Consider the following 27,866-nt stretch of genomic DNA (forward strand, 5'->3'; position numbering starts at 1 on the left):
AAAGTGAGAAGGGCTATTGATCAGTTCAGGGAGTTTTGAAGTAGATCCCAGTCAACTTGCAAACCCGAGGGGTATGATGCCCTGAAGAACCAAGAGGCTGGACCTGGCAAAGTCTCCTGTGTAGGGAAATGGTGCAGGGCCCAGAAGATGAACAGGAGCAAATCTGTTCATATATGCAGTAGATCAATTCAAATTTATCCACTTATGTAACATATTACTGTGAGAAAGATGCTTTCAGCTATGATTTACTAAAGGTCCAGTTGGAGCAACAAACCATGATGACTAAATCCACTGCTTTGTTTTTTGTTTTTAATACAGATATTCTCAATCTATAAGACTAATGCACTTTATTCTTGTGTTAGCATTTACGATACAAAATGTAGGTCTTGGGAATAATAATTTTGCAATTTTGCAATGAATTTGTCTGCTGGAGACGAAAACAAAAAAAGAAAAAGGAAAACAGCTACAAAGAAATTATTACCAGGGAGTTAGAGGCCAAAATAATCTAGGTGAATACAAGTCTCTGTAAAAGTCTTGCATTTATTCTTTCATTTCACTTAAAATTTTCACATAAAATATTTATAAAATACCTGGTAATGTTGCAGGCATTGTACTATATACTGGAGATAAATTGTCAACAGGAGGATCATGTTCTCTTGTGAAGTGAAAGAAAGCAAAACCTATTTAGAGGAAGTAGTGAAAGACCTTTAAGCCATAGTACCATAGAAAGAAAACCAGCATGTTTCTAAAAGAAACATTTTCTACTAAAAAGGGAAGGGTTTATCCTGAGCCATATCAAAAGGGATCTACCTCCCATGTGGCACCTTTATTTCTGAAGAGGCACCATTTCAAGATTTTATAGTTTATAAAGCTCTTTCATAACCATTATCTACAACCTTGTTGAGGTGGATGATACAGATTTTTAACAAAGCCATGCTAATTATTTTTCTATGTGCTAATTCATTTTCAGTTATTTGAAAAGCTCAGAAAGAGTAAAGAGAAATAAGGAAAATACCTATGTCCCTGGCACCCAGAACAAATATATGTTAATACTTTCTGATATTTCTCTCTCCAATTTTTAAAGGAAAATACTTTTTTAAGAAAAGAAGAGAGACAAAACAATTTTTTTTTAATTTTTACAAAATAAACAAGCAGACACCTGTATACTACTGGTACAGTTGACATTCCTTTTGAGTACTTTTACAATTCACAATTTTTTCTCATTCTACATAAGTAATCTCTACACTGATATGTATTCTAGCCATCTGTATTTCTATGATTTTAAAACTAAATACCATTTATATGGTATTTGTTTTTTAAATTTATTATACTGCATTTTCTTTATAAATCAAAACATATATTGCATAGGGTGAATACCTATCTGTTCACACTTCTTGATGAGCGTTTTAGCTTTGTTTTCCAATCATATTTAATGATGACAGGACAATAAACCAGTAGAGAAGGACTCATAGAAGACATTAGAGAGAAGGAAGGAGATACAAGCTCAAGGCTTCCTGATTTGAGACACTAAGTTTCAGGACATTAAATGATTGGAACAGATTTTCGGAAATCGGAATGTACACTACGGATCTCTTAAAAAAAAAAAAATATATATATATATATATACATATATATATTAAAGAAGATGTTGGTGGTAGGAGTTTATTAATTTATTTTATTTATTTTTGCTGTGTTGGGTCTTTGTTTCTGTGCGAGGGCTTTCTCTAGTTGTGGCAAGTGGGGGCCACTCTTCATCCCGGTGCGCGGGCCTCTCACTATCGCGGCCTCTCTTGTTGCGGAGCACAGGCTCCAGACGCGCAGGCTCAGTAGTTGTGGCTCACGGACCTAGTTGCTCCGTGGCGTGTGGGATCCTCCCAGACCAGGGCTCAAACCCGTGTCCCCTGCATTAGCAGGCAGATTCTCAACCACTGCGCCACCAGGGAAGCCCTTAAAATATAAATTTTATCAGCTTCCTGAAATATTCACAAAAATATATGGTTTGACGTAAGCATGTTTAGGAACATTCTAAGAGCCCTTCTCTTGTCAGCTTATAAATAGGAAATCGTTCATGGATCTGTTTGAGAAAGTATTTTAGAATTGGGAAACAGTGGAGTATGCCATCAGAAAACATACTTCCTGAGAAAGTAATCAAGCTTCGTTTTCTCCAAGCTTTTCAGTTTTAACAATGACAATAGCAACACGAACAGTTAAATGATTCCAGAAATAAAACATGAGAGATAAAAAGACAACAAGGAGTTTGTGGTGTCCTAGAGGGCGAGTGAAATAAATGCATCTTGAAGGAAGGAATTTTCAGTAGTGTCAAGTGAGAGGAGGACTGAGAATTGCCCTTTGAGTTACTATCCTTGGAGATGGTGAAAGAACAGTTTCAATGGAAAGGGGTGGTAAAAAATGTGACACGGGGCTTCCTTGGTGGCGCAGTTGTTGAGAGTCCGCCTGCCGATGCAGGGAACACGGGTTCGTGCCCAGGTCCGGGAAGATCCCACATGTCACTGAGTGGCTGGGCCCGTGAGCCGTGGTCGCTGAGCCTGCGCGTCTGGAGCCTGTCCTCCGCAACGGGAGAGGCCACAACAGTGAGAGGCCCGCGTAGCGCAAAAAAAAAAAAAAAAAAAGTGACACACATGGGCTTCCCAAAGGAATGGGTGGAGAGGTTGAAAACACCAAGTATAGACAATCCTTTTAAGTAGATTTTTTTCTGTAAATGTCAATATTTTATTTACCTTTAGAACTTTCGTATTAAAAATTTAAGAATGTTTACCAATTCTTCATGAAAGTAATCACTAGTTTCTTAAAATGGGTAGGAATAATAGTTTCAGTGGGAAGTTTTAACAAAAGGAATGGTTATTTAATGAAACCTATAGCATAAAAATACAAGGCGGCTGCCTCTATAATGATTGTATAAATTTTATACCAGCATCATTGATTTTTAGCAAAAACTGCTTTTGTAAGAAGGTAGGAGGAGTAACAGAATAACAGGCCATATTGCAGCTACTACAGAGTTGGGTGGAAAATGTAAAGAACCCCCTTCGTAGCAAAGAAAACCGCAGTGTCTTACTTATGGTTATGTGTTTTTTCATCAAACTTCTTTTTTTTTAACTGGGGTAATTGCTTTACAATGGTGTCTTAGTTTCTGCTTTATAACAAAGTGAATCAGTTATACATATACATATGTCACCATATCTCTTCCCTCTTGCGTCTTGCTCCCTCCCACCCTCCTTATCACACCCCTCTAGGCGATCACAAAGCACCGAGCTGATCTCCCTCTGCTATGCGGCTGCTTCCCACTAGCTATCTACATTACGTTTTGTGGTGTATATATGTCCATGCCTCTCTCTCGCTTTGTCACAGCTCACCCTTCCCCCTCGCAATATCCTCAAGTCCGTTATCTAGTAGGTCTGTGCCTTTATTCCTGTCTTACCCCTAGGTTTTTCATGACATTTTTTTTTTCTTAAATTCCATATATATGTGTTAGCATACGGTATTTGTCTTTCTCTTTCTGAGTTACTTCACTCTGTATGACAGACTCTAGGTCTATCCACCTCATTGCAAATAGCTCAATTTTGTTTCTTTTTATGGCTAATATTCCATTGTATATATGTGCCACATCTTCTTTATCCATTCATCCAATGATGGACAACTTAGGTTTTTTCCATCTCCTGGCTACTGTAAATAGAGCTGCAATGAACATTTTGGTACATGACTCTTTTTGAATTATGGTTTTCTCAGGGTATATGCCCAGTAGTGGGATTGCTGGGTCATATGGTAGTTCTATTTGTAGTTTTTTAAAGAACCTCCATACTGTTCTCCATAGTGGCTGTACCATTTCACATTCCCACCAGCAGTGCAAGAGTGTTCCCTTTTCTCCAAACCCTCTCCAGCATTTATTGTTTCTAGATTTTTTGATGATGGCCATTCTGACTGGTGTGAGATGATATCTCATTGTAGTTTTGTTTTGCGTTTCTCTAATGATTAAAGATGTTGAGCATTCTTTCATGTATTTGTTGGCAGTCTGTATATCTACTTTGGAGAAATGTCTATTTAAATCTTCTGCCCATTTTTGGATTAGATTGTTTGTTTGTTTGTTTGTTTGTTTGTTTTGTTATTGAGCTGCATGAGCTGCTTGTAAATTTTGGAAATTAATCTTTTGTCAGTTGTTTCATTTGCAAATATTTTCTCCCATTCTGAGGGCTGTCTTTTGGTCTTGTTTATGGTTTCCTTTGCTGTGCAAAAGCTTTGAAGTTTCATTAGGTCCCATTTGTTTATTTTTGTTTTTATTTCCATTTCTCTAGGAGGTGGGTCAAAAAGGATCTTGCCGTGATATATGTTATAGAGTGTTCTGTCTAAGTTTTCCTATAAGAGTTTCATAGTATCTAGCCTTACACTTAGGTCTTTAATCCATTCTGAGCTTATTTTTGTGTATGGTATTAGGGAGTGATCTAATCTCATACTTTTACATGTACCTGTCCAGTTCTCCCTGCACCACTTATTGAAGAGGCTGTCCTTTCTCCACTGTACATTCCTGCCTCCTTTATCAAATATAAGTTGACCATACGTGTGTGGGTTTATCTCTGGGCTTTCTATCCTGTTCCATTGATCTATATTTCTGTTTTTGTGCCAGTACCATGCTGTCTTGATTACTGTAGGTTTGTAGTATAGTTTGAAGTCAGGAAGCTTGATTCCTCCAGCTCCGTTTTTCGTTCCCAAGATTGCTTTGGTTATTCAGGGTCTTTTGTGTTTGCATACAAATTGTGAAATTGTTTGTTCTAGTTCTGTGAAAAATACCAGTGGTAGTTTGATAGGAATTGCATTGAATCTGTGGATTGCTTTGGGTAGTAGAGTCATTTTCACAATATTGATTCTTCCAATCTAAGAACATGGTATATCTCTCCATCTATTTGTATCATCTTTAATTTCTTTCATCAGTGTCTTATAAGTTTCTGCATACAGGTCTGTTGTCTCCTTAGGTAGGTTTATTCCTAGATATTTTATTCTTTTTGTTGCAATGGTAAATGGGAGTGTCATCTTGATTTCACTTTCAGATTTTTCATCATTAGTGTATAGGAATGCCAGAGATTTCTGTGCATTAATTTTGTATCCTGCAACCTTACCAAATTCGTTGATTAGCTCTAGTAGTTTTCTGGTAGCATCTTTACGATTCTCTATGTATGGTATGTCATCTGCAAACAGTGACAACTTTACTTCTTCTTTTCCAATTTGGATTCCATTTATTTCCTTTTCTTCTCTGATTGCTGTGGCTAAAACTTCCAAAACTATGTTGAATAAGAGTGATGAGAGCGGGCAACCTTGTCTTCTTCCTGATCTTAGTGGAAATGGTTTCAGTTTTTCAGCATTGAGGATGATGTTGTCTGTGGGCTTGTCATATATGGCCTTTATTATGTTGAGAAAAGTTCCCTCTATGCCTACTTTCTGCAGGGTTTTTATCATAAATGGGTGTTGAATTTTGTCGAAAGCTTTCTCTGCATCTATTGAGATGATCATATGGTTTTTCTTCTTCAATTAGTTAATATGGTTTATCATATTGACTGATTTGCGTATATTGAAGAATCCTTGCATTCCTGGAATAAGCCCCACTTGATCATGGTGTATGGTCCTTTTAATGTGCTGTTGGATTCTGTTTGCTAGTATTTTGTTTACGATTTTTGCATCTATGTTCATCAGTGATATTGGCCTGTAGTTTTCTTTCTTTGTGACATTCTTGTCTGGTTTTGGTATCAAGGTGATGGTGGCCTCATAGAAAGAATTTGGGAGTGTTCCTCCCTCTGCTATATTGTGGAAGAGTTTGAGAAGGATAGGTGTAAGCTCTTCTCTAAATGTTTGATAGAATTCACCTGTGAATCCATCTGGTCCTGGGCTTTTGTTTGTTGGAAGATTTTTAATCACAGTTTCAATTTCAGTGCTTGTGATTGGTCTGTTCATATTTTCTATTTCTTCCTGATTCAGTCTTGGCAGGTTCTGCATTTCTAAGAATTTGTCCATTTCTTCCAGGTTGTCCATTTTATTGGCATAGAGTTGCTTGTAGTAATCTCTCATGATCTTTTGTATTTCTGCAGTGTCAGTTGTTACTTCTCCTTTTTCATTTCTAATTCTATTGATTTGAGTCTTCTCCCTCTTTTTCTTGATGAGTCTGGCTAATGGTTTATCTAGTTTTTCTTTTTTTTTCTCAGAGAACCAGCTTTTAGTTTTATTGATCTTTGCTATCGTTTCCTTCATTTCTTTTTCATTTATTTCTGATCTGATTTTTATTATTTCTTTCCTTCTGCTAACTTTGGGGTTCTTTTGTTCTTCTTTCTCTAATTGCTTTAGGTGCAATGTTAGGTTGTTTATTTGAGATGTTTCCTGTTTCTTAAGGTGGGATTGTATTGCTATAAACTTCCCTCTTAGAACTGCTTTTGGTGCATCCCACACGTTTTGGGTCATCGTGTCTCCATTGTCATTTATTTCAAGGTATTTTTTTAATTTCCTCTTTGATTTCTTCAGTGACCACTTCGTTATTAAGTAGTGTACTGTTTAGCCTCCATATGTCTGTATTTTTTACAGATCTTTTCCTGTAATTGATATCTAGTCTCATAGCATTGTGGTCGGAAAATATACTTGATAAAATTTCCATTTTGTTAAATTTACCAAGGCTTGATTTGTGACCCAAGATATGATCTATCCTGGAGAATGTTCCATGAGCACTTGAGAAAAATGTGTATTCTGTTGTTTTTGGATGGAATGTCCTATAAATATCAATTAAGTCCATCTTGTTTAATGTATCATTTAAAGCTTGTGTTTCCTTATTTATTTTCATTTTGGATGATCTACCCATTGTTGAAAGTGGGGTGTTAAAGTCCCCTACTATGAATGTGTTACTGTTGATTTCCCCTTTTATGGCTGCTAGTATTTGCCTTATGTATTTAGGTGCTCCTATGTTGGGTGAATAAATTTTACAATTGTTATATATTCTTCTTGGATTGATCCCTTGATCACTATGTAGTGTCCTTCTTTGTCTCTTCTAATAGTCTTTATGTTAAAGTCTATTTTGTCTGATATGAGAATTGCTATTCCAGCTTTCTTTTGGTCTCCATTTGCATGGAATATCTTTTTCCATCCCCTTACTTTCAGTTTGTACGTGTCTCTACGTCTGAAGTGGGTCTCTTGTAGACAGCATATATATGGGTCTTGGTTTTTGTATCCATTCAGCCAATCTGTGTTTTTTGGTGGGAGCATTTAGTCCATTCAAATTTAAGGTAATTATCTATATGTATGTTCCTATTCCCATTTTCTAAATTGTTTCATGTTCTTATTGTGGGTCTTTCCCTTCTCTTGTGTTTCTTGCCTAGAGAAGTTCCTTTAGCATTTCTTGTAAAGCTGGTTTGGTGGTGCTGAACTCTCTCAGCTTTTGCTTGTCTGTAAAGGTTTTAATTTCTCCATCAAATCTGAATGAGATCCTTGCTGGGTAGAGTAATCTTGGTTGCAGGTTTTTCTCCTTCATCACCTTAAATATGTCCTGCCACTGCCTTCTGGCTTGCAGAGTTTCTGCTGAAAGATCAGCTGTTAACCTTATGGGGATTCCCTTGTGTGTTATTTGTTGTTTTTCCCTTGCTGCTTTTAATATGCTTTCTTTGTATTTAATTTTTGACATTTTGATTAATATGTGTCTTGCCATATTTCTCCTTGGATTTATCCTGTATGGGACTGTCTGTGTTTCCTGGACTTGATTAACTATTTCCTTTCCCATATTAAGGAAGTTTTCAACTATAATCTCTTCAAATATTTTCTCAGTCCCTTTCTTTTTCTCTTCTTCTTCTGGAACCCCTATAATTCGAATGTTGATGCATTTAATGTTGTCCCAGAGGTCTCTGAGACTGTCCTCAGTTCTTTTCATTCTTTTTTCTTTATACTGCTCTGCAGTAGTTATTTCCACTATTTTATCTTCCAGATCACTTATCCGTTCTTCTGCCTCAGTTATTCTGCTATTGATCCCATCTAGAGTATTTTTCATTTCATTTATTGTGTTGTTCAACATTGTTTGTTTCATTTATAGTTCTTCTAGGTCCTTGTTAAAGGTTTCTTGCATTTTGTCTATTCTATTTCCAAGATTTTGGATCATCTTTACTATCATTATTCTGAAATCTTTTTCAGGTAGACTGCCTATTTCCTCTTCATTTGTTAGGTCTGGTGGGTTTCTGTCTTGCTCCTTCATCTGCTGTGTGTTTTTCTGTCTTCTCATTTTTCTTATCTTACTGAGTTTGGGGTCTCCTTTTTGCAGGCTGCAGGTTCATAGTTCCCGTTGTTTTTAGTGTCTGTCCGAAGTGGCTAAGGTTGGTTCTGTGGGTTGTGTAGGCTTCCTGGTGGAGGGGACCAGTGCCTGTATTATGGTGGATGAGGCTGGATCTTGTCTTTCTGCTGGGCAGGTCCACGTCTGGTGGTGTATTTTGGGGTGGCTGTGGACTTATTATGATTTTACACAGCCTCTCTGCTAAGGGGTGGTGTTGTGTTCCTGTTCTGCTAGTTGTTTGGCATAGGGTGTCCAGCACTGTAGCTTGCTGGTCGTTGAGTGAAGCTGGGTGCTGGTGTTGAGATGGAGATCTCTGGGAGATTTTCACCATTTGATATTATGTGGAGCTGGGAGGTCTCTTGTTGACCAGTGTCCTGAAGTTGGCTCTCCCACCTCAGAGGCACAGCACTGACTCCTGGCTGCAGCACCAAGAGCCTTTCATCCACGCGGCTCAGAATCCTCAATTTGGGATGATTCATTGTCTATTCATATATTCCACAGATGCAGGGTACATCAAGTTGATTGTGGAGCTTTAATCTGCTGTTTCTGAGGCTGCTGGGAGAGATTTCCCTTTCTCTTTGTTCTCACAGCTCCCAGGGGCTCAGCTTTGGATTTGGCCCCGCCTCTGCGTGTAGGTCCCCGGAGGGCGTCTGTTTTTCGCTCAGACAGGACGGAGTTAAAGGAGCAGCTGCTTCGGGGACTCTGGCTCACTCACGCCTGGGGGAGGGAAGGGCATGGAGTGCGGGGCGAGCCTGCAGCGGCAGAGGCCGGCGTGATGTTGCACTATCCTGAGGCTCACCGTGTGTTCTCCCAGGGAAGTTGTCCCTGGATCCCAGGACCGTGGCAGTGGCGGGCTGCACAGGCTCACTGGAAGGGAGGTGTGGATAGTGACATGTGCTCACACACAGGCTTCTTGGTGGCGGCAGCAGCAGCCTTAGCGTCTCTTGCCGTCTCTGGGGTCCAAGCTTTTAGCCGAGGCTCACGCCCTTCTCTGGAGCTCCTTTAAGCAGCACTCTTAATCCCCTCTCCTCGTGCACCAGGAAACAAAGAGGGAAGAAAAAAGTCTCTTGCCTCTTCAGCAGCTCCAGACCTTTTCCTGGACTCCTTCCCGGCTAGGCGTGGTGCACTAACTCCTTCAGGCTGTGTTCACGCCGCCAGTCCTCTCCCTGTGCTCTGACGGAAGCCCGAGCCTCAGCTCCCAGCCCCACCCACCCTGGCGGGTGAGCTGACAAGCCTCTCGGGCTGGCGAGTGCCGGTCAGCACCGATCCTCTGTGCGGGAATCTCCCCGCTTTGCCTTCCGCACCCCTGTTGCTGTGCTCTCCTCCACGGCTCCAAAGCTTCCCCTCTCCGCCACCCACAGTCTCCGCCCGCGAAGGGGCTTCCTAGTGTGTGGAAACCTTTCCTCCTTCACGGCTCCCTCACACTGGTGCAGGCCCCGTCCTTATTCTTTTGTCTCTGTCTTTCCTTTTTTCTTTTGCCCTACCCAGGTACATGGGGAGTTTCTTGCCTTTTGGAAGGTCTGAGGTCTTCTGCCAGGGTTCAGTAGGTGTTCTGTAGGAGTTGTTCCACGTGTAGATGTATTTCTGGTGTATCTGTGGGGAGGAAGGTGGTCTCCGCGTCTTACTCTTCCGCCATCTTCCCCTCGTCCCCCCGTAAAACTTTTATTGCTTTTGCTACTGCTGTTGTTTTTCTCTTGATATTTTGTTTATGAAGTACTTCATTAGGAATTTGTGTCAAAAATGAAAGAGCTAATATTCCTGATTATGAGCCAAATTTGTGTAGGTATTTCTGTAGCTAGTGAATGACAATTCCCCAGGAACTATGACAAGTGTTTAAGGGAGAGGAGCATTATACACATAATAAAATGAGACTATTAAATGGAAAATATCAGATAGACTTTAAAGTATAAAATAAATGTATTTACAGTGATCACCATTGAATATGATTGTTGTTAGTGTGCTCTAGATCTCTTAAGTTTGATTTACATATGAATCATGCAATATTAAATCTGTTTTAGCAAATCCATCTTAGCCATAATTCATTATATAGTTATTCATATCAAATTTGGAAAATGGAAATTTTTTTTTGAATTTTATTTTATTTACTTTTTTATACAGCAGATACTTATTTGTTATCTATTTTATACATATTAGTGTATATTTAGTGGGTGAAATCTCAAGACTTTTACAGTAAAGCTTCTTTCTATTTTCAGCTGCAACTCCCTCTGAAATAGAAACTTGTTGGGAAGAATTCATAGTAATTAAATTGTTTTTCCCTTAAGAACTTGTTTCCTTAAAGTTTGGGCTATTAATAATGTCAGATATCAAGATACTGTTTATAGTGTTATTTTTTCTTTCTTTTTTGCTCTGATTCATAGATTTGTAATCCCCAGAGGTTATTTACCTCATAACACTAAAAAAATTTAAAAAGTGATGAAATAACAGTGGATTAAACTTTTCCTTGGATGCCATTCACTGTTCTATAGACAGAGGCTGCTCCAGAATTAGACATCGGAGAGGCATAGGGGTGAAATCTTGTTTAGATAGAGGAACTTACCCTAGTGTGAGTTATATTGCAAATGCATTCATTTTGCTTATTCACTACCTTAGGGAGGTAAAGAAGGAATGATGATAAAAGCTCACCTTTGACACCCACTGTATATAAAGTGCCATTCCATTATTTGGTTGTCCTCTCTTATATTAAGTCCAGTACTATAACTTCTCATCATTGGGTCTAACCATTAAATTCCATTCACTAATAACCTCTGTCCCTATCCTCATAGCATATCTCACATGATCCATGGTTAAAGCACTATTGAACTACTTGCAGCTCCTAGGCAAGTCCTGAGAATTCATGTCTTCTAGACTTTGCATATGATGTCTGTTCTCTCCTGACTACTGTGCTTGCCATGATTGCCTCATTGGCCCATCTTTCAAGAGTCTGCTCACAGGAATCTCACAGTTCTCTCTTCTGTCCCTTAGCAACTTATGCATATCACAGTGGTTTTTGTGTTTCCAATTATGGCTTCACTGCTAGTGTGAGACTATCGCAGATATGAAATGCCATACCTTTGTGAGACACTAAAATCCTGATACATAACATGCACTCAGCAAATATCTGACGATCAAACAAATGAACAAACAGAATAGAATATGTGAATGAATAAGCAAATGAATGACTCCCTTAAGGGAGTTACGGCAGAGTAGCAATAGCCCAAGTCTTGTCACTTAGGAGTGATTTTACTGGGCAAATCTTTGCACAGAGGGTTTTGAATATATCTGAACCTCTGCCTTCCCCATCTGTTAAGGTAAGATTATATTTTCTACCTCTCTCTGCAGAGATTTCTTGTGGATGATACACAAAATCTTATATGTAAAAGTATAAAGTATTATGCAAATAAAGGATTTTTTTCAGTTTCAGATGTATTATGATATATCCATGAAAAAAAAAAAAATCACCAGTATCACCTAATACACAGAAGGTTAAATAAGGAAAAGGATGAACAAATGCTAAGGAGCAAGAGATCAGATTGAAAGGGGAGTGAGGCCAAAATTCCTTATAGTATCCTGAGGCCAGAAAAGAAATGAAAACCCTAATCCAGGGATTCTAAACTCTGGCTTCACATTAGAATTAGCTGGATATTTCAAAAGTATTTCTGCCTGAGCCCTAATTTATCTGGTGTGAGGTAGGGCTCAGTCATTGACATTTTTTAAAGCTCCCTGGGTGATTCTAATACACAGGCAGAATGAGAGCCACTGCTGGACCACAGGAATTGATGAAAAGTTTCTAGGGAGAAAAACTGCATCATACATGAGATGTTTTAAAAAGATTAATCAGCATGAATAGATATGAGGAGAAGCTAGGGATAGGAATTGAGAGACTAAAATGTCACAGATGAAAATAACTGTTTTAAGGCCTAAACTTTTTTTTTTTTTTTGAAAGCTAAGGAAGCTGCTGTGGAGAGATATCAAAGATATGCCTTCATAATTAACAGCGAAGTTGTTCAGACAAACTCAGGCACATTCCAAGAATTAATACTGGCAGAGCAGCATTTTACAAACTACATCTAAGTCACTCAGGTTGCAAACAGAGGCTAAATGCAATCATTTATTTCATTACCCACGAAGAGTTCCTAGAAGAGGCAGGTTTTGAACAGGCTTGAAATAATATTGTTTGTAGAGAGGACAGGCATATATTTTTTTTGATGCTGAAAGGTTTCTAATATGGGTTTGCGTTTCAGAGTCATGCTTTCCTAGTCTGCCATATTGCTATGGCTTTTAAACAAACAAAGAAAAATAAATGAGATAATTAAAAATTGACATTGTTGGAATGTAATGAAAGGTATTCTGAAATTATTTTTAGAATATTTTCCATTTTTCTGTGTTTAAAATTAAAAAAAGTTTTAAAAAATGTAATGTGACTATTTTAAAATACACATAAATATATAAAATGGTGGTTTTGAGATGAAAATATACTGACCTCAATTATGCCAAACTCTAAAACTCACTTGTTTTTTAATATTTATTTATTTATTTATTTTTGCGGTACGCGGGCCTCTCACTGTTGTGGCCCCTTCCGTTGCGGAGCACAGGTTCCAGACACGCAGGCTCAGTGGCCATGGCTCATGGGCCCAGCCGCTCCACGGCATGTGGGATCCCCCCGGACTGGGGCACGAACCCGCGTCCCGTGCATCGGCAGGTGGACTCCCAACCACTGCATCACCAGGGAAGCCCCTCACTTGCTTTTTAAAATGTATTTAATAGTAATTTTCTAACAGATTGTTCTCTGGTATGGGGAAAGTAAAATTTCATTAGTGCACCAAAAATGTGGAATTCTAGTTTGAAAAATATTATCTTCCCTTCTTACATCATAAAAACTTGTGCAGACTCTGTGGTCTTATAAGAGAGGAAAGGTTATATACCAATGATGAACCCCTTTGGGAGGCACTACAATATCTTTTATTAAAGTAGAAACCTGAGACACCCCAATGTGATATTTAATAAATGACCAAGCAGCCTTGAATCTAATAAGAGATTTAGGAAAGAAGGAAGCAAGGATGAAAGAAAGTGAATAATATCTTGTTTTCACATAAAACAACTCTTGTGAGGAATATGGAAAACAATCATTTTAATATTTTCATGGAGAAAGGCCAAGCCATAATTTAATATCTTATGTTTTACAGTTCACATCCATTTCTAGGTGAATTATTTTAGTTAACCTGTATTTAAAAATATTTTGTATTTGGTACAGAAAAAAGTGAAGTAATATTTTAAGACCTTAAACTTTTAATTTTTCAGTTTTATCTACTTAAAATGTGTCATTTATAAGGGGCATGCATATGGTAGATAAGGTATGGGGCATGGTCCCAGAGAGCTGGGTAATAGCCCAACTTTGGGAAAAATATATTTTTATGCCTCATTTTCCTCATCTGTAACTGGGGATAATAATAATATCTATTATTATTTTTTATACTATATACCATTTTTTAATTTTTTTGGTAAAGGCTCAATATGAATACATGTACCTGAGGGAGACCCCTGTTAGTTCACAGGGACCTCCTTTATTAGTTGCTTAGCAAATAACCATGTCTCTCAATAGACATTCTTAATGTGTAGTAGTTTATCACAATTATTTGGTAATCTCTTTCAGTGTAACTCACACAGCAAAAGTGACAATATTCCTGTCACTCCTCAGAAATGTCCCAGCTCTGTGGGTTTCCACATTCAGGAGAATGAAGAAAGCCATTATGAGGTATGCCATAACTCTATAGAGACCATGTTGGTACTGAGCAATTTGCATTTTCCTAGTGGTTTTAAATACTCTAAGTTAACTATTATAAATATTTTCTTTGATGACCCCTTTTATGGTTGTATTTTTACACTAGTACCTTTTTTAAAACAACTTTAAATAAACGATATTAGAACAAAAAGGAAGCAATCTTTTTTTTTCCTTTTTTAGTAATGGTCGAAATATGAAATATAGTGTTCTTGTCATTGAATGCAAAGTGTTGATTTTTACCAATTTTTTGGAGAAAGCAATGAGCAACTTTATTTTTAAATGTTCTTAATTCATTTTTATTAGTTGAGCTAAAAATGCCCACATCAATTTGTTGAAAGATTGATTTGCTTCATCCGCTATACTCAAGGAAGACAAAGAACACAATGCTGCTTAATAACAGGTTAAATTGGAGTTTTCATTAATCTTTTCTTTTTTACTAGTTTTTCTCAGCTTGATCCTTTAGCGTCCTGTATGTTTTAATTTAAAATAAAAATCATCATTTTCCTTTTTTCTTAATGGGTTCATCCACTGTATAAGATCCATATTTTTTATTTATTTATTTTTTTTGGAGGGAGAGCTATTCCAGTACCAATTATTCTAATATGGCTGGATGTAGGAATATGTTATTTTTCATTTAAAAAGAAATTGTGATTTAAAACACATAACATGAAATTTACTATTTTAATCATTTTAAGTGTAGAGTTTAATAATGCTAAGTATGCTCACATTGTGCAGTAAAAGATCCATATTGTTAATGAATTGTGTTTCAATAATTGACTCTAGTATTAATACACACATATTTGTCTCACCTATTGTCCACTGTCACAACATAGATTGTAAAAAGATGATGGATAGTTAGAATATGTATATGGGTATATATGTATGTGTGTGTGCTGGTGTGCTCATGTGTTTTCCATTTTCTCTATTTTCTCATTGAAGCTAGGTTTCCCCCCCATTTCCTTAAAGGTACTGAAAACGTTTTGATTATTATTAATAATTATTAATTATTATTAACAGTAAAGTGTTTTTGCCAACTAAAGGAATCTATCCTTTTCAAAGTTCCGGGTGTAATGTAGGTCAGAGAAACTACTTTGATTAATAGAAGTTTGATTGAGTAGGCAACTTCTTTTTTTGGACATACCATTAACTGAGGTGGAAAAAGGATAAAGTGACATTTGAGGCAGCTTATCCCCTAATTTTTCCTCCATGTATTTTCTTCTTATTTTTCTTTTTCTTTGTGTAGAGCTACTTAGAAACATCCTTCTATAGTCTTCTTCCTGCTTTGCTTTTATTTTCTTTATCTTTCTCTCTCCAAAATCTTAATCACTTGACAGTTGAGAGAAGAACTGTAATTTTTAACCCTTTGTTCATCATCACTATGTATGTGTCAAGTGTCTAGAACACAGGAGTGTGTGCCAATACTCACCCTTATTCCATTCAATAATAATTCAACCCTTATTCTATGGCAGAAATAAATGTTTCATTCATAAACACTCATGTAAACCTTTAAAAAGCCCATCCAGAATGACCTGAAAACCATTGAAATCCAAGTTGATTTCAAATTCCTAAGAATTATACTTATTTATATAACATTTTCATGTCTGTATCTTTTGAGTAAACAATCCATACTCCTCCCCAGAGACCTCTTGAATTACCCAAGAGGGTAGAATATGAAAATTGTTAACTGAAGATTTTCTTATTTTTTTCTAAGGAATTTAAATGAGCTGTAACTAAAATAATTTTCTATGAACCAGATATTTTTCTTCCCTAGATATTTTGTAAGTCTCAAAGCATAGGAACACAGTGTGTACAGAGTTTATTAGACTAAAGTTCTAGGGAATATTGACAAGAAAAAATGATACTAAGAGTTACAATGTCAATTTATATTATGACTCCAATCATCAAAGAATAGTGAAAATAAATCTGCTGTGCTATGTTCATAAACAAAGGAAAGAAAGAAAATACTTCAGAAAACTTTTATCTCATGAATTTTCATTTAACCATCATATATACTCCAGGCCAATTGTAGTCTGAGTGGTTTCAAAGTAAGTTATCTCTTAGGTCCTATATCTCTCTAGTGGTCTATGATACCATAAAATATAATGATTTAGAAAATGGACACTTGTGTAGCATGTCCTCTGTGCCAGATGTGTTTCAAGCTCCTTATGTGTGCATTACTTTTGATAATAATATGCCTAATTTCTTAAGTACACATTTTTTTTTAATGCAGAACGACTATCTCTGATTTTTTTAAACGTTTTTATTGGAGTATAATTGCTTTAATATGGTGTGTTAATTTCTGCTTTATAACAAAGTGAATCAGTTATACATATATACCCATATCTCTTCCTTCTTGCATCTCCCTCCCTCTCACCCTCCACATGCAACCCTTCTAGCTGGTCACAAAGCACCGAGCTGATCTCCCTGTGCTATGCGACTGCTTCCCACTAGCTGTCTATTTTACATTTGGGAGTGTTTATATGTCCATATATACGCTACCACTCTCTCACTTTGTCCCAGTTTACCTTTCCCCCTCCCCTTGTCCTCAAGTCCATTCTCTAGTAGGTCTGCATCTTTACTCCAATCTTGCCCCTAGGTTCTTCATGACCTTTTTTTTTTTTTTTTAGATTCTATATATATATATATGTGTTAGCATACAGTATTTGTTTTTCTCTTTCTGACTTACTTCACAATGTATGAAAGACTCTAGGTCCATCCACCACACTACAAATAACTCAATTTCGTTTCCTGTTATGGCTGAGTAATATTCCATTGAATATATGTGCCACAACTTCTTTATCCATTCATCTGTCTCTGGACACTTAGGTTGCTTCTATGTCCTGGCTATTGCAAATAGAGCTGCAATGAACATTGGGGTACATGACTCTTTTTGAATTATAGTTTTCTCAGGATATATGCCCAGGAGTGAGATTGCTGGGTCGTATGGTAGTTCTACTTTTAGTTTTTTAAGGAACTTCCATACTGTTCTCCATAGTGGCTGTAAACTTTCTCCACACCCTCTCCAACATTTATTGTTTGTAGATTTTTTGATGATGGCCATTCAGACCGGAGTGAGATGATATCGCATGGTAGTTTTGATGTGCATTTCTCTAATGATTAGTGATGTTGAGCATCCTTTCATGTGTTTGTTGGCACTCTGTATATCTTCTCTGGAGAAGTGTCTATTTAGATCTTCTGCCCATTTTTGGATTGGGTTGTTTGTTTGTTTTATTTTTTTTTTTATTTTGAGCTGCATGAGCTGCTTGTAAATTTTGGAGATTAATCCTTTGTCACTTGCTTCATTTGCAAATATTTTCTCCCAATCTGAGGGTTGTCTTTTCATCTTGTTTATGGTTTCCTTTGGTGTGTAAAAGCTTTGAAGTTTCATTAGGTCCCATTTTTTAATTTTTGTTTTTATTTCCATTTCTCTAAGAGATGGGTCAAAAAGTATCTTGCTGTGATTCATGTCATAGAGTGTTCTGCCTATGATTTCCTCTAAGAATTTCATAGTGTATGGCCTTACATTGAGGTCTTTAAACCATTTTGAGGTTATTTTTGTGTATGGTGTTAGGGAGTGTTCGAATTTCATTCTTTTAAATGTAGCTGTCCAGGTTTCCCAGCACCACTTATTGAAGTGGCTGTCTTTTCTCCATTGTATATTCTTGCCTCCTTTATCAAAGATAAGGTGACCATAGGTGCATGGGTTTATCTCTGGGCTTTCTATCATCTTCCATTGATCTAACTTTCTGTTTTTGTGCCAGAACCATACTGTCTTTATTACTGTATATTTGTAGTATAGTCTGAAGTCAGGAAGCCTGATTCCTCCAGCTTCGTTTTTCCTTCTCAAGATTGCTTTGGATATTCGGGGTCATTTGTGCTTCCAAACAAATTGTGAAATTTTTTGTTCTAGCTCTGTAAAAAATGCCAGTGGTAGTTTGATAGGGATTGCATTGAATGTGTACATTGCTTTGGGTAGTATAGTAATTTTCACAAAGTTCATTCTTCCAATCCAAGAACATGGTATATCTCTCCATCTATTTGTATCAGCTTTAATTTCTTTCATCAGTGTCTTATAATTTTCTGCTTATTGGTCTTTTGTCTCCTTAGGTAGGTTTATTTCTAGGTATTTAATTCTTTTTGTTGCAATGGTAAATGGGAGTGTCTTCTTAATTTCACTTTCAGACTTTTCATCATTAGTGTATAAGAATACAAGAGACTTCTGTTGATTTCATATCCTGTTACTTTACCAAATGCATTGATTAGCTCTGTAGTTTTCTGGTAGCATCTTTAGGATTCTCTATGTATAGTATCATGTCATCTGCAAACAGTGCCAACTTTACTTCTTCTTTCCCGATTTAGTTTCATTTTATTTCTTTTTCTTCTCTGATTGTTGTGGCTAAAACTTCCAAAACTATGTTGAATAATAGTGGTGAGAGGGACATCCTTGTCTTGTTCCTGGTCTTAGTGGAAATGGTTTCAGTTTTTCAGCATTGAGGACGATGTTGGCTGTGGGTTTGTCATATATGGCCTTTATTATGTTGAGGTAAGTTCCCTCTATGCCTCCTTTCTGGGTGGTTTTTATCATAAATGGGTGTTGAATTTTGTCAAAAGCTTTCTCTGCATCTATTGAGATGATCATATAGTTTTTCTCCTTCATTTTGTTAATATGGTGTATCACATTGACTGATTTGCATATACTGAAAATCCTTGCATTCCTGGGATAAACCCCACTTGATCATGGTGTATGATCCTGTTAATGTGCTGTTGGATTCTGTTTGCTAGTATTTTCTTGAGGATTTTTGCATCTATGTTCATCAGTGACATTGGTCTGTAGTTTTCCTTTTTTGTGATATGTTTGTCTGGTTTTGGTATCAGGGTGATGTTAGCCTCATAGAATGAGTTTGGGAGTGTTCCTCTCTCTGCTATATTTTGGAAGAGTTTGAGAAGGATAGGTATTAGCTCTTCTCTAAATGTTTGATCGAATTCAGATGACTGAATTCACAGATGACTTCACAGATGACTGTGAAGTCATCTGGTCCTGGTCTTTTGTTTGTTGGAAGATATTTAATCACAGTTTCAATTTCAGTGCTTGTGATCAGTCTGTTCATATTATCTATTTCTTCCTGGTTCAGTCTGAGAAAGTTGTGCATTTCTAAGAATTTGTCCATTTCTTCCAGGTTGTCCATTTTATTGGCATATAGTTGCTTGTAGTAATCTCTCATGATCCTTTGTATTTCTGCAGTGTCAGCTGTTACTTCTCCTTTCTTGTTTCTAATTCTATTGATTTGAGTCTTCTCCCTCTTTTGCTTGATGAGTCTGGCTAATGGTTTATCAATTTTATTTATCTTCTCAAAGAACCAGCTTTTAGTTTTATTGATCTTTGCTATTTTTTCTGTCCTTTCTTTTTCATTTATTTCTGATCTGATCTTATGATTTCTTTCCTTCTGCTAAACTTGGGGTTTTTTGTTCTTCTTTCTCTAATTGCTTTAGGTGTAAGGTTAAGTTGTTTATTTGAGATGTTTCTTGTTCCTTAAGGTAGGATTGTATTGCTAAAAACTTCTCTCTTAGAACTGGTTTTGCTGCACCCCATAGGTTTTGTGTCTTTGTGTTTTCATTGTCATTTGTTTCTAGGTATTTTTTTTTTATTTCCTCTTTGATTCCTTCAGTTATCTCTTGGTTATCACGTAGTGTATTGTTTAGCCTCCATGTGTTTGCATTTTTTAGAGATTTTTTTCCTGTAATTGATATCTAGTCTTATAGCATTGTGGTCAGAAAAGATACTTAATATGATTTCAATTTTCTTAAATTTACCAAGGCTTGACTTGTGACCCAAGAGATGATCTATCCTGAAGAATGTTCCATGAGCACTTGAGAAGAAAGTGTATTCTGTTGTTCTGGGGTAGAATGTCCTATAAATATCAATTAAGTCCATCTTGTTTAATGTATCATTTAAAGCTTGTGTTTACTTTTTTATTTTCATTATGGATGATCTGTCCATTGGTGAAAGTGGGGTGTTAAAGTCCCCTACTATGATTGTGTTACTGTTGATTTCCCCTTTTATGTCTGTTAGTATTTGCCTTATGTATTGAGGTGCTCCTATGTTGGGTGCATAAATATTTACAATTGTTATATCTTCTTCTTGGATTGATCCTTTGATCATTATGTAGTATCCTTTTTGTCTCTTGTAATAGTCTTTGTTTTAAACTCTATTTTGTCTGATATGAGAATTGATACTCCAGCTTTCTTTTGATTTCCATTTGCATAGAATATCTTTTTTCCATCCCCTCACTTTCAGTCTGTATGTGTCCCTAGGACTGAAGTGTATCTCTTGTAGACAGCATATATGAAGGTCTTGTTTTTCTATCCATTCAGCCAGTCTATGTCTTTTGGTTGGAGCATTTAATCCATTTACATTTAAGGTAATTATTAATATGCATGTTCCTATTATCATTTTCTTAATTATTTTGGTTTTGTATTGTAGGTCTTTTCCTTCTCTTGTGTTTCCTACCTAGAGAAGTTCCTTTAGCATTTGTTGTAAAGCTGGTTTGGTTGTGCTGAATTCTTAGCTTTTGCTTGTCTGTAAAGGTTTTAATTTCTCCATCAAATCTGAATGAGATCCTTGCTGGATAGAGTAATCTTGGTTGTAGGTTTTCCCCTTTCATCAGTTTAAGTATGTCCTGCCACTCCCTTCTGGATTGCTGTTTCTGCTGAAAGATCAGCTGTTAACCTTATGGGGGTTCAATTGTATGTTATTTTTCCCTTGATGCTTTTCATACTTTTTCTTTGTATTTAATTTTTGATAGTTTGATTAATATGTGTCTTTGCATGTTTCTCCTTGGTTTTATCCTCTATTGGACTCTCTGTGCTTCCTAGAGTTGATTGACTATTTCCTTTCCCATGTTAGGGAAGTTTTCAACTATAATCTCTTCAAATATTTTCACAGTCCCTTTCTTTTTCTCTTCTTCTTCTGCGACCCCTATAATTCGAACGTTGGTGGATTTAATATTGTCCCAGAAATCTCTGAGACAGTCCTCAATTCTTTTCATTCTTTTTTCTTTATACTGCTCTGAAGTAGTTATTTCCATTATTTAATCTTCCAGGTCACTTATCTGTTCTTCTGCCTCATTTATTCTGAGATTGACCCCTTCTAGAGAATTTTTAATTTCATTTATTGTGTTGTTCATGATTGCTCTTTATTTCTTCTAGGTCCTTGTTAAACGTTTCCTGCATTTTTTCCATAGTATTTCCAAGATATTGGATCATCTTTACTATCATTACTCTGAATTCTTTTTCAGGTAGACTGCCTATTTCCTCTTCATTTGTTAGGTCTGGTGGGTTTCTGTCTTGCTCCTTCATCTGCTGTGTGTTTTTCTGTCTTCTCATTTTTCTTATCTTACTGAGTTTGGGGTCTCCTTTTTGCAGGCTGCAGGTTCGTAGTTCCCGTTGTTTTTAGTGTCTGTCCGAAATGGCTAAGGTTGGTTCAGTGGGTGGTGTAGGCTTCCTGGTAGAGGGGACGAGTTCCTGAGTTCTTGTTGATGAGCTGGATCTTGTCTTTCTCATGGGCAGGTCCATGTCTGGTGGTGTTTTGTGGTGTCTGTGACCTTATTATGATTTTAGGCTGCCTCTCTCCTAATGGGTGGGGTTGTGTTTCTCTCTTGCTAGTTGTTTGGCATAGGGTGTCCAGCACTGTAGCTTGCTGATTGTTGAGTGGAGCTGCGTCTTGGCATTGAGATGGGGATCTCTGGGAGATTTTTGCCATTTGATATTATGTGGAGCTGAGATGTCTCTTGTGGACCAATGTCCTGAACTTGGCTCTCCCACCTCAGAAGCACTGCCCTGATGCCTGACTGGAGCACCAAGACCCTGTCATCCACATGGCTTAGAATTAAAGTGAGAAAAAAAGGAAGAAAGAAAGGAAAAGATAAAATAAAATAAAAGTTATTAAAACAGAAAACTAAAAATAATTATTAAAAAAATTAAGTGATTAAAAAAAGAAAAAGAAAGAAAGAACAACCAAACCAAAAAACAAATCCACCAATGATAACAAGCACTGAAAACTATACTAAAAAAAGAAAAACAAAAAAACATAAAAAACGGACAGACAGAACCTTAGGACAAATGGTAAAAGCAAAGCTCTACAGACAAAATCACACACAGACGCATACACGTACACAGTCACAGAAAGAGAAAAAGGGAAAAAAAATATATATATCCTTTCTCCCGAAGTCCACCTCCTCAATTTGGGGTGATTCATTGTCTATTCAGGTATTCCACAGATGCAGGGTACATCAAGTTGACTGTGGAGATTTAATCTGCTGCTCCTGGGGCTGCTGGGAGAGATTTTCCTTTCTCTTCTTTCTTTGTACAGCTCCTGTGATTCAGCTTTGGATTTGTCCCTGTCTCTGTGTGTAGGTCACCTGAGAGCATCTGTTCTTTGCTCAGACAGGACAGGGTGAAAGAAGCAGCTGCTTCAGGGGCTCTGGCTCACTCAGGCTGGGGGGAGGGAGGGGTATGGAGTGCGGGGCAAGTCTGAGGTGGTAGAGGCTGATGTGATGTTACACCAGCCTGAGGAGAACGGTGTGTTCTTCTGGGCAAGTTGTCCCTGGATCACAGGACCCTGGCAGTGGTGGGCTTCACAGGCTCCCAGGAGGGGAGGTGTGGATAATGACCTGTGCTTGCACACAGGCTTCCTGGTGGCTGCAGCTGCAGCCTTAGAGTCTCATACCCATTTCTGGGGTCCACTCTGATAACCACAACTTGCACCCATCTCTGGAGCTCCTTTAAGCAGCACTCTTAATCCCCTCTCCTCATGCACCAGGAAACAAAGAGGCAAGAAAAAGTCTCTTGGCTCTTTGGTACTTCCAAACCTTTTCCTGGACTCCGTCCTGGCTAGCTATGGTGCACTAGCCCCCTTCAGGCTGTCTTCACACAGCCAACCCCAGTCCTCTCCCTGGGGTCTGACTGAAGCCGGAGCCTCAGCTCCCAGCCCCCACCTGTCCTGGTGTGTGAGCAGACAAGCATCTCGGGCTGGTGAGTGCTGGTCGGCACCGATCCTCTGTGAGGGAATCTCTCAGCTTTGCCCTCTGCACCCCTGTTGCTGTGCTCTACCCTGTGGCTCCAAAGCTTCCCCCTCCACCACCTGCAGTCTCCGCCCACGAAGGGCCTTTCTAGTGTGTGGAAACCTTTCCTCCTTCACAGCTCCCTCCCACTGGTGCAGGTCCCATCCTTATTCTTTTGTCTCTATTTTTTTTCTTTTTTCTTTTGCCCTACGCAGGTACGTGGGGAGTTTCTTGCCTTTTGGGAAGTCTGAAGTCTTCTGCCAGTGTTCAGTAAGGTGTTCTGTAGGAGTTGTTCCACATGTAGATGTATTTCTGATGTATTTGTGGGGAGAAAGGTGATCTTCACGTCTTACTCTTCCACCATCTTGAAGCTCCTCCTCTGATCTTTCTTATAAAATAAAACTTGAAGATAGAATTGATGCCAGCTTTGGAGTTCTATAAAGCATTCTGAGAGACAGGATTTCTGTATAAATGCTTAATATCTGTAGACCAATAACTAGGGAATCAGTTTAGTAAGCATTTCCTTAGAAGTTATTAATCTAATATTAATCTTTCTTGAGAATTTATAACTAAAGGCAGTTATGATCTAAAAGTTGGTGCCTGTAATATGCTGTTATTTTTTTCTTTGTATTGAATAATAGACTAAACTTGGTAAACATATGTATATTCTTAATTTTCAATTTTCTCACAATTTATACTTTCCCTCTTTAATCACCTTACTTCGTAAAAAAGAGCACGTTTGTTCTATCATAAAAATAATTATATAAAATTATTCTGTTTTTCAAGTAGAAAGTAACATTTTATGTCAATTATTATTTATTAATTGAATTAAGTTATTAAATCTGTCCTATGACATTAGATACAAAATAAAACGAAGGCTGATATGACTAGCAAGAGTTTAATCACACTTAAACTATCACTCAACTTATCACTCTTAATTTAGATATAATAATTACTGCTTACTTATAGATAAATGTTAATATCATCTATTGGGCAATTTTTGCCCAAACACTAGTCTAAGCACTTTATGTATATTACAAAATTTCATCTAATCTATTACTGGGTATAAAATATGCTACAATTTCATGTACCACTATGGAAAAATGGCTGTTAATTAAACTCTAATAAATGTTTATTTATGATTTCTTTAATTTGTGTCCTGCTTTAAGATATGAGGAAATATAGGAAATTTTCATATTACAATTATTAAAATATAGCTCATTTAATTCTAATGACAACCCCATTAGCTAGGTACTATTATTATTATTCCCATTTTACAGATGTGAAAACTGAGACACACAGAGGTTATGTAATTCTTCTCAAATTCACAAAGATAGTAGTTACTGAAGATAGAGTAAACCACAGCATGTGGTTTCAGAAACCTCAGTGTAACTATTCTGTGATAATGTCTAATTAAAAAAAAAACAAACAAATCACTGGCTATTTGACTGTTAGGGACCATCGAGATTATATATTCATGTTACTGAAGCATAATTTGAAGACTAAAAAGACGGAGTAGCTTGCCCTGGGTCATAGAGCTAGCTACAGATAAGCACTAGAATTAGATCCATGTTCTCTGATCCTAGAGTGATCTAATAACTACCCTCAAGCTACATACACTTCTTTCAAGCAAGTGTCAAAGAAAATAGTTCCTAAATTAGATTTCAAATTACGTGTGGAATTTAAACTAACTGTCATGTTTAAGTTTTATCTTCCTGGCAGGCCTTCTGTCATTGGATACACAGAACATCATAATGGTTAAAATAGAGGCAAAGAAAAAATAAGTGCACCTTGTTTTCATACCATAAATGCATATTATCCTTACTAAGCATCTTTGATCTATAAATTTTATTGTCATTTCCCTTTACTATATTCAATTCCCTTTACCCATGAAACTGCATAAAATATAAGCAGAGAGAGCTCTCAGTGTCTATACTCTGCAATTGTAGGAAAAGTCTCAGTTATTGGAATTCACACAAGACTGCACCTCAGTATGAGTAGCTGTTCCCTGTCACTGTTTTTGATGCTTGAGCTGAAGTATTTTTACAAAATGGTCTAGTGTTTAGTGTATGAATTTTTGAGATAAGACTTTTTCTTTGTAGTAATGAAATCTGAAAATCAATGTCAGATGGAAATCTTAGCTCTAAGAGTTAGGGAAATGGTGAGTTTTAAAACACGTGAATTTTAACTGCCAGACTTTGGAATGTGGCAGTTATTACAAGTGTGAAATTCATGGGTGCAGATGGTTGATTAAGATATCCCAGGATGGGCTTCCCTGGTGGAGCAGTGGTTGAAAGTCCGCCTGCTGATGCAGGGGACACGGGTTCGTGCCCCGGTCCGGGAAGATCCCACATGCCTCGGAGTGGCTGGGCCCATGGGCTATGGCCGCTGAGCCTGCACGGCCGGAGCCTGTGCTCAGCAACGGGAGAGACCACAGCAGTGAGAAGCCCGCGTACCTCAAAACAAAACAAAACAAAACAAAAAAGATATCCCAAGATGGACCACTGCTATAAATCGACCAAAATTGGGAAAACCATCTTGATAAAGGAAATGTTTCTGACCTTTTACATAAATTTATAAGGCAAGTTTTGCTGGATTCAGAAGTTCATCGAAGTTAAATTATCATTTGTTTCACAAAAATTACAGAGTGTCATTTGATGGACATATTTAATAGAATAAAAACATGTCAAATGGAGAGTGAGAGGAGTGACCGTGTGGTAAGGGAAGAGAATTAAAACGTATTAAACGATTACTGCATGTCTTACATTTCATATTCATAACCTTAGAAAAGTTGTCCTTCAGGTAAGTGTAATCTCCCTCCCCATTAAAGATGAAGTTATGGGTGCACCTTGATCTTGGGTTACCAAACCAAAGGCACACCGAGAGCTGGGAATACAATGAGCTCAGTGTTTGTAATATGTCTTAGAAATTAACAATACCAAGTGGAGTAAGAGGAAAATGTTAACATTATCAGCTACTTTCAAATAAAAAAGGAGAGATGTAAAGCCAGGCACATTTGCAATTGTCTTACTTGGTCTTGGTCTTTTCTTTTCTTCTCTTTTCTTCTTTCCTTTCCTTTTTTTTTCTCTTTTCTTTTTTGTACTTATCACATATTAACCTTACTTAACTAACTTAAATTAATATTCTGGATCTAGTTAAACAGGATTTAATATATGAATATTATACTAAATAATTACATTTTCATGTTGATGGTGTATTACATATTCATGCTACCCAAGCAAATTTAGCTTTAAAAAAATAACTGTCTTTAGTACTTAGAATAGGTATTACAGTTGATATTAGGTTTTTTTTTTAATTTTTTAAAAAACTTTATTGGAGTATAATTGCTTTACAATGTTGTGTTAGTTTCTTCTGTACAACAAACTGCATCAGCTATATGTATACATATATTCCCTATCCCCTCCCTCTTTAGCTTCCCTCCCACCCTCCCTATCCCATCCCTATACGTCATCACAAAGCATCGTACTGATCTCCCTGGCAGCAGCTTCTCACTAGCCATCCATTTTACATTTGGTAGTGTATATATGTCAGTGCTACTTCATCCCAGCTTCCCCTTCCCCCCTGTGTCCTCAAGTCATTTCTCTACCTGTGGGTTTTTATTCCTGCCCCACCACTAGGTTCATCAGTACCTTTTTGTTAGATTACATATATGTGTGTTGGCATATGGTATTTGTTTTTCTCTTTCTGACTTACTTCACTCTGTATGACAGACTCTAGTTCCATCCACATCATTACAGATAACTCAATTTCATTCCTTTTTATGGCTTAGTAATATTCCATTGTATATAAGTGTTACTTCTTTATCCATTCATCTATTGATGGACATTTAGGTTGCTTCCATATCCTGGCTATTGTAAATAGTGCTGCAATAAACATTGCAGTACATGTATCTCTTTGAATTATGGTTTTCTCAGGGTATGTGCCCAGTAGTGGGATTGCTGGATCATATGGTAATTCTATTTTTAGTTTTTTAAGGAATCTCCATGCTGTTTTCCATGGTGGCTGTATCAATTTACATTCCCACCAACAGGGCAAGGGGGGGGGTCCCTTTTCTAGATTTTTTAATGATGGTTATTCTGACTAGTGGGAGGTGATAACTCATTGTGGTTTTGATTTGCATTTCACTAATGATTAGATAATTAGTGATGTTGAGCAACTCTTCATTTGTTTGTTATCAATCTGTATATCTTCTCTGGAGAAATGTCTGTTTAGGTGTTCCACTCATTTTTGGCTTGGGTTGTTTATTTTTTGATATTGAGCTACATGAGCTGCTTATATATTTGGGAGATTAATTCTTTGTCAGTTGCTTCCTTTGTAAATGTTTTCTCCCATCCTGAGTGTTGTCTTTCATCTTGTTTATGGTTCCTTTGCTGTGCAAAAGCTTTTAAGATTCATTAAGTCCCATTTGTTTATTTTTGTTTTTATTTCCATTTATCTAAGCTATGTGTCAAAAAGGATCTCACTGTAATTTATGTCATAGAGTGTTCTGCCTATGTTTTCCTCTATGAGTTTTATAGTGTCTGGCCTTACATTTAGATCTTTAATACATTTTGAGCTTATTTTTGTGTATGGTGTTAGGGAGTGTTCTAATTTCGTTCATTTACATGTAGCTGTCCAGCTTTCCCAGCACCACTATTGAAGAGGCTGTCTTTTCTCCACTGTATATTCTTGCCTCCATTGTCAAAGTTAAGGTGACCATATGTGCATG

The 27,866-nt window shown here is 37.1% G+C and overlaps 1 protein-coding gene across 1 annotated transcript in view; it reads left to right on the forward strand.

The window, feature by feature from the left end:
- The window catches only part of PCDH9 (protocadherin 9), a gene marked incomplete at its 3' end in the record, with an annotated part of 981,324 nt that overhangs the window by 348,662 nt on the left and 604,796 nt on the right, over nt 1–27,866 (forward strand). Inside the window, exon 3 of the mRNA XM_079903420.1 lies at nt 13,950–14,051. Within this exon, the coding sequence (XP_079759546.1) occupies nt 13,950–14,051 (102 nt within the window). The remainder of the gene's footprint in view (nt 1–13,949; nt 14,052–27,866) is intronic.

Source organism: Stenella coeruleoalba (genome assembly GCF_951394435.1).
Source record: "Stenella coeruleoalba genome assembly, chromosome: 18".
Lineage (NCBI taxonomy): Eukaryota > Metazoa > Chordata > Mammalia > Artiodactyla > Delphinidae > Stenella > Stenella coeruleoalba.